This window comes from Pseudophryne corroboree, chromosome 5 (genome assembly GCF_028390025.1).
Source record: "Pseudophryne corroboree isolate aPseCor3 chromosome 5, aPseCor3.hap2, whole genome shotgun sequence".
Classification (NCBI taxonomy): Eukaryota; Metazoa; Chordata; class Amphibia; order Anura; family Myobatrachidae; genus Pseudophryne; species Pseudophryne corroboree.
The window spans coordinates 423,474,843-423,483,166 of NC_086448.1; the positions used below are offsets into that span (position 1 = coordinate 423,474,843).

At 42.3% G+C, this 8,324-nt stretch overlaps 1 protein-coding gene across 2 annotated transcripts in view; it reads left to right on the plus strand.

Annotated features, from left to right (window-relative positions):
• Positions 1 to 6,025, plus strand: part of GALNT12 (polypeptide N-acetylgalactosaminyltransferase 12) — a 217,725-nt gene extending 211,700 nt beyond the window's left edge. For both annotated transcript variants that reach the window (XM_063922807.1, XM_063922808.1), the window contains exon 11: positions 1,577 to 6,025. In XM_063922807.1, coding sequence (XP_063778877.1) covers positions 1,577 to 1,714 — 138 coding nt within the window. In that variant the 3' untranslated portion in view covers positions 1,715 to 6,025. The remainder of the gene's footprint in view (positions 1 to 1,576) is intronic.
• Positions 6,026 to 8,324: the final 2,299 nt, after the last annotated feature.

An 8,324-nucleotide genomic window follows, 5' to 3' on the forward strand; every position in this document is an offset into this window, starting at 1 on the left:
ATACCTACAATTGTGGCATTGGCTTCAAAGCTGCTCGCCAAGTCGAGTCCCACATACTGATCTCCCTAAACTACTGATGTCACTCCTTATCCCCAGTAGCAACAGGGGAGGCATATCCCGATGGTACCAGCATCTTGTGACAGAAGCCCATCATGGGGTTTACCCCGCACAGACCAAATGGGAAAAAGATCTCCCTGCGGTCTTCACTGAGGATGTTTGGAGAGATATCTTTAAATCTTGTTTTAGAATTTCTAAATGTGTAAACCATAGTGAAATGTACTATAAATTGGTGCATAGGGTATATCTAACACCAGATCGTATGCATAAAATTTGGCCTGATGTCTCCGCTAGATGCTGGAGAAACTGTGGGATGTGGGGGATATCCTACATATATTTTGGTTGTGTCCGACTATTAGGGCGCTCTGGAGGGAAGTGTTTGTACTCATTTCCCACATATTGGGAGTTGTCCTTGAGCCTGAACCCCTCTTGGCACTTTTCCATTACTATGGGAGGGAGTTGTCTAGCGGTGATAGATATATTCTAGGCCATATCCTCATAGCCTCCAAAGCGGCCATCTCCTCCAAATGGAAATCGGCGGTCATCCCCACTATTTCTATGATAGAAAATAGAGTTCATCAACACTATGTTTTCGAAACAGCACAGGGCAAGTACTCCCCTGGAAATGCCTCTATTAGCAAGAAATGGATTAAATGGTCCCTTTACAAGGAGGGTACGGGCCGGATAGGTGTTTCCAGGGCCTCAGTTGATATTCCAGACCTTTCCGTGCTTCGCTCCCCGGTCCATTCCGGGCTTTAATTAGCTAAGTGAAGTAGACCTCTTGGTCTTTTTTTCTCTCATTTTTAATATACTATGATTCCATTGTTGTATTACGATATCCCTGATACATGTTTTCCTCCCCCATGTCTTTATTAGTTATGTTTTGTGTATGTCTCTTTACCCCATCCAGATCTTGTTTACCGATTTACATATACGAGTACATGTAATCTGCATGAAAATTCAATAAAAAAATTTAATATTGAAGAAAAAGAAAGCATAAAGGGTCTATATGACAGCCCAAGACTATGTAGCAATGATGCATAAAAAAAAAACTGCAAGTGGAGTAATAGGGTACCAGATACATGGGAAATCATTAGCTGATGGGAGTATTTAAAGGCTACAGTATAGATACAAGCAAACATTGTGCTTTTGCAAACAAACTAATTTTGCAAAGACAGTAAAAAGGATCCTAAATGTAAATGAACAATGCACGAAAAAAAATTACACTTACAGGTAAGAAGTAAGTAAACAAACTAGTATGTCAAGCAAACATTTGAGATGTGAAAAACGTATAAAAGGAAAGCAGGTATCTATTTAATTGGGTGACTCCTCTTGTTCAATACTGAACACATCAAATTCTGCAGATAGCAAAATAAGCCAAAATGTTAGGAATTTACCAGTTCATACCATATTGCTATTTAACATAAATCCCATTGTTTTAGAGATCAACATATTTCATACATGTATTGCTGCTAGTCATGCTAGCCAATGACCAATATTGTGACCTGTTTATTCACAGGATGGTACCTTAATACATCTGCAAACACAGAAGTGTGTACAAGCTGAAAGAAATGGTAAAACAGGAAATGCTGAACTTGTGCTAAGACCATGCTCGGAGTCTGCTCTTCAGAAGTGGTTTTTCCAAGAGAGCAGCTGAACCAAAAGCATGTGGACTGGTGTAGCCACTAATGATTTTCTTCTCAGAAGACTATGTCAAAGAATATATTCCAGGAATCGTTGGAGTCTATACTTGTCTTTTTTGTATTTGGCAGCTATGGGATGTCACTGGCAAATGCTTGTCCGAAATCTATGCAATAGGTACTGTCAAGATGTTTGTAGCCGCAAACCTGAATGTTTATATTTTTCTATTTTGTACTGTGCCTTTTAGGAATATGGGGTGGTGAAAGACTTAAACTGTTCCAAAATGTATAAACTACAGGAATGTAGTACTTTTTAAAGGCTAGAAGTCTTTAGTGAAGAAAAAACAGAAGAATAATTACTTCCCCTGCAAAATAAGAATGTAATGGAAATGTGTTGATAGGTTCTAAATCGGGTAAATTGTATTTGTGAAAATTGTTTGTTTGGATGCTGATTAAGCAACTTTTTATGTTTCTTCCTTCCTTTATTGCTGAGAACTGAATATCTCCATTCTGATCTTGAAAATCTACTCAGGGTTATGGTATGTTGTACCTGTCACAGGAGAGACTGCGTGGTGTTCAGAATTGATTATACTAAGTCACTGTAGACTTGTATTATCTTGCATTATTAATTCCCTTTGATCTTCAATATAAACTTTCAATGATTAGTTTCATAAAAGTTAGACGTTTATTTATAAAGTTATGTAGTATTAGAAGAAAGTAGGTGTTTAATACTATATATTGAGAAAACGGATTGTTTTTTTTTATTGACCAGAACATTTTAGTTTTTCTTAGTAATTTATATAAATACAGTGTGATCATGCAATATGATATGCTGCTTGTAAACCATGTAATTTTCTAGAGGCAAAACTGCACATCAGATTGCATGGAATGGTAAGGGCTTAAGCTGCTGTTCGGAGACCATGCTGGGTAACAAACAGCCTCACGTTTCACGCTGCTATGTGGTTGTGACATGCGAGAGAGCTCAAACCTCATGCTGTTCCAGTTATCCCATGTGCCAGAAAGCCAAACAATTACAAGTAATGGGGAACATTATCTCTACCTACATTCCCTAGTAGTCTAGCCTACTTAGAATAGGGCCCACACCTCTTGGGGACTGACCCCCCCCAAAATGGTTAGACCTGTGCACATAGAGCATGTTGTCCCAGCTGTGTAGCACTGAGCTCCAGGTTCCCATGGCTTTTGGGTACCAGAGTAAACGTGACAAAATATATTACATGCTGTTGTAGTACTAAGAGTGCCTGCAGGCGTGAATTCTTATTGCCCTAATAAAAATAAAACACTAGTGCCTTGTGATATATTAATAAAATATTTTTGCCCCCATAACATATGGAAGAAATAGTAGTGTCTGTGTTAAAAAGAATAAAGTAATGTTTGCCACTAAATAAATACATTCATTATTTCCCTCCATAATCCATAAAAAAATGTTTTCTTCTAAGAAATTTGTTCCTGAAATACTTCCATTTTTCATGGTCCAGTGTAATCCAAGGGGACGATGGTAATTAATATGGAAAAGAAAAAAACCCACATGGAGTAGACCGCACACTGCTAAGGAGCAAAATTAATTGAGCTATAACGAATTGGGGTCGTTAACAACCAGGCAGCAAATACGATTGGGGGGGGGGGACTAGGAACGAAACCGCAATCAATAAGTATATATGTAAGAGAGTTAATGTATGTATATATTTGTAAGAAATACCTACACTTATCAGAGGGAACAATGGAGACCGGAGAACAGATGTACACTGGTGACACGGATAGTGCTTGGCAGAGAGAGCGAGGGAAGAGGGCCCTAGGGCGGAGGGGTTAGACTCTATGGGGGGGTAACTGGTTGGATAAACAGAGGTAAGGAGTAGAGAGTTATGATAGCTGATAGGCTTGTATGAAATCGCGAGTCTAGAGAGCTAATTTAAAGGAGTGTAGGCTGTCTGAAAGTCTGATAGAGAGATGGAGTAAGTTCCAGAGCGGTGGGAAGACGCATGAGAAATCTCAGATGCAGGAATGAGAGGAAGTGAGCTGATGTGAGAAGATGGCAGGAGCGAGAGTGCACAGAAATAAGGTTGGAAATGTAGGAGGAAGAGGACCAGATGGGGAGCCAGTGCAGCAATTGGCAAGAGGGGGAGGCTGACACCGAGTGGCAAGGGTGATAGATGAGCCTGGCAACTGCATTCATGATATGTTGAAGTGGGGAGAGATGAGAGAGGAAGGTCAGAGAGAAGGATATTGCAGCAATTAAGGTAAGAAATAAGTGCATGAATAAGAGATTTGGTGGTGTCCATTGTGAGGAAAGGGAGGTGAGTATGGTGCGGTCAATAGATAGAGTGGGGAGAAGAGGCTGTACTGGATGAAGTTTGGTTTTAGACATTTTGAGTATGAGCAATCTAGGACATCCAGAAGGCGATGATAGAGTTGGAGCTCACCTGCATATAGATGGTGCGTACTGTAGAGATATAAATAAATAGATACATACATATATTTGTAGTAATGGCCGACACTCCCCTGTGACAGATAAGGTGCTCTCCGGTGCCGCCCAGCAGCAGCAGCAACAACAACACAAGAGTCTCACCTTGACAATGTGGCGTGAGTGGCCCCAAAACATTGGTGCTTTATATACCATTCAAGTGATTAAGAGTCTCAGAGTGCCGCCTCTTTTTTTCTTGCATGTATATGCGTGTGTGTATATATCTATATCTATATATATATAGATATATATATTTGTGTGTATATGTATAGCAAAAGTCAATTATCATATACTCCTATATAATTATAAGTGCTCATTTTCCTCAAAAACTTGTATTTGACCTCTGATACCTGTAGGATAAAATAAAACCAGATGGAATTATTTTACGATGATCAAATTTAGTTATTTATTTATAAACAATATTTTAACAAAAACAATTCTATTTTATAACCCAGAGCAGTCCCACACATAGGGGGTTGCTCAGTACGGATTGCACATTCTGCCAAAAAGCAGAATGTGCAATCCGTTCTTTCGCATGCTGGGGACCGCCCATCGCAGGGCAAGGCCGCCCAGCATGGTAAATGGCCTGCTCTGTGGTTGCGACCGCAATTAAAGTGCAGTCGAAGCAACTGTGGATGACCCCCTACAGCTGCAGCTAGGCTGCGTATGCAGGCAGTTCACCACCATTTTCTTGATCGGTGCGACTGCGCGTGATGACACTCAGCCACCCCAAAAACGCTGCCAATACACCCTTGTTTCCGCGACTACACCCCCTGCCCCGCGAACACCTCTGCCTGTCAATCAGGCAGAGGCGTTCTCAGTTAATGTGATCCAATCGCATTAACTGCGGGTGCACGCGAAGAACGGGACCTGCATGTGCAAAGTGCCGCCGGGGTTATTTTACAATAATACAGTATGATCACATTTACACGGACAGTGATCTCTACTTGCAGGAATTTATTCAGAAAATCCCTGAGTGCAATGACCATTTTCCTCTCTCCTCAAAACTGAAATCTGAACTTTTTAAAACATTAGTTTCTTTTATTTAAATGTTGGTTCGCTGAAATTGCTGTGTGAAGAATTTATGATATAAGTGCCTTACAGAAGTTTACAAGTTAATGTTTTGTATTCAAAAAAGGGTGATCAATTCTGGGTTTGATTACCATGACTGTTAATGTTTGGATTGGCTGAATTTGGCTATGTATGTAAAATTGATGATTTATTTTTGTTGTTTATTTATATCTGAGGCAAATCTAGTATATATAGTGGTAAAATGTTTGTTTTTCTATCAGCACTCTAAAGCTGGATACACACTGATTTACGTGCATTAGTTCTGACATGGAAATTCTGTGTACACACTGGAACTAGTTTTATGAAGGATGGAACGATCATGTTCCATCTTTCATAAGCATAAGGTCGCTAGCGATATTGCTAGGTTTGATTTACAACACATCAAACCTAGCGTCCGTTGTTAGCGACAGTTGGAGCACGCAGTCGCTTGTACACACAAAGATTTAATCGATTTTATTGTTACGGAACGGCATCACTCCAGTGTATACCCGGCTTAAGAAATGTTATGTTTTATTTTCTTTTATGGAATTTCTGGAAGATTAATTTACAATAAACAATTCCATTTCTGTAAACCTTCTGCAAAATCAGTTTTATTTATGGAGAAAATAAGCCAATTGCCTAACTCAAATAATGAATACTTTGTGGATGAAATGTTGACATACAGTATGCCACAATATGAGGGATATTATTTCGACAAGGGGTATTATTTGATTGATACCTAAATTAATAGTTACATTTTCTACAATAAAAAATAAATAAAAGTGATATATGTAAGATATTCCTATACTCTGTATACTGTTATTGGTGGCTATAATAATATAGAATTCAAATGACAGAAGGGGATTAACTCTGTGAAATGCCACAAATGCTGCTGTCTTGAAGGGGTCTAGCTGTCCGAAACGTCACAAATGAAACACCATTTGTTTTCCGAGCTATACAATCTCTGAGTGCCGCTGTTATTTGAATTCTGCATTTGGGGTGATCAGCTCCTCCGGAAGGCGCTGGAGCAAGCGATCATGCGTCAAGGTTTTGGTAATGCAAATGGATAATGGGGTATATGCAATTAGCGGCGAATCGCGGCAAATTATCGCCGTTTTTAAATTCGACCGTCCAATTTCGGCTAGTGGTTGCCGAAATTCACCATATTCAATGGAAAACGGATTCGACAGTCCCGCGGGCGAAAAACGGACGATTTGACGGATTTTAACAAGATTTTAAAAAAACGGGAAAAACCCGAAAAAAAATGGCGTGGGGTCCCCCCTCCAAAGCATAACCAGCCTCGGGCTCTTCGAGCTGGTCCTGGTTGTAAAAATCCGGGGAAAAATTGGACAGGGGATCCCCCGTATTTTTAAAACCAGCACCGGGCTCTGCGCCTGGTGCAAAAAATACGGGGGACAAAAAGAGTAGGGGTCCCCCATATTTTTTTACACGAGCATCGGGCTCCACTAGCTGGACAGATAATGCCACAGCCGGGGGTCACTTTTATACAGTGCCCTGCGGCCGTGGCATTAAATATCCAACTAGTCACCCCTGGCCGGGGTACCCTGGGGGAGTGGGGACCCCTTCAATCAAGGGGTCTCCCCCCAGCCACCCAAGGGCCAGGGGTGAAGCCCGAGGCTGTCCCCCCCATCCAAGGGCTGCGGATGGGAGGCTGATAGCCTTGAGGAAAATGACATGAATATTGTTTTTCCCAGTAGTACTACAAGTCCCAGCAAGCCTCCCCCGCAAGCTGGTACTTGGAGAACCACAAGTACCAGCATGCGGGAGAAAACGGGCCCGCTGGTACCTTTAGTACTACTGGAAAAAAAATACCCAAATAAAAACAGGAGACACACACCGTGACAAGTACAACTTTATTACACACTGCCGACACACACACTTACCTATGTTGACACGCCGACTGCCACAGTCTCCGACGATCCGAGGGTACCTGTGAAAAAAATTATACTCACCTGCCAGTGTCCAGAGATAAATCCACGTCCAGAGATAAAATCCTCGTACTTGGCAAAAAAAAAAAAACACGAACACCCGACCACCGGACTGAAAGGGGTCCCATGTTGACACATGAGACCCCTTTCCCCGAATGCCGGGACCCCACGTGACTGCTGTCACTGAGGTCCCTTCAGCCAATCAGGAAGTGCCACGTCGTAGCGCTCACCTGATTGGCTGTGTGCGTCTGAGCTCAGACAGCGCATCGCACAGCTTCCTCCATTACTTTCAATGGTGGGAACTTTGCCGTCAGCGGCGGGGTTACCCGCGGTCAGCCGCTGACCGCGGGTGACCCCACCACTAACCGCAAAGTTCCCACCATTGAATATAATGGAGAGGCTTTGCGATGCGCTGTCTGAGCTCAGACGCACACAGAGCCAATCAGCAGAGTGCAAGGACGTTGCACTCGCTGATTGGCTGAAGAGACACTTCAGTGACAGCTGTCACGGGGGTGTCTGCATTCGTGCAAAAGGGGTCTCATGTGTCAACATGGGACACCTTTCAGTCCGCTGGTCGGGTGTTCGTTTTGTTGTTTTGACAAGTACGAGGATTTATCTCTGGACCCTGGATCAGGTGAGTATAATTATCTTTTATTTTCAGGTACCCGTGGATTCTACTTGGAGAAGAGGACCGACTGCTTCGTGTCAACATAGGTAAGTATGTGTGTGTGTCGGCAGGTGTGCAATAAAGTTTTACTATCAAGGTGTGTGTCTCCTGTTTTTATTTGGGTATTTTCTCTGACGTCCTAGTGGATGCTGGGAACTCCGAAAGGAACATGGGGAATAGTGGCTCCGCAGGAGACTGGGCACCACTAAAGAAAGCTTTTAGGTCACCTGGTGTGCACTGGCTCCTCCCACTATGACCCTCCTCCAAGCCTCAGTTAGATTTTGTGCCCGGCCGAGGTTGGATGCACACTAGGGGCTCTCCTGAGCTTCTAAAAAGAAAGTATATAATTAGGTTTTTTTATTTTAGTGAGACCTGCTGGCAACAGGCTCACTGCAGCGAGGGACTAAGGGGAGAAGAAGCGAACCTACCTGCTTGCAGCTAGCTTGGGCTTCTTAGGCTACTGGACACCATTAGCTCCAGAG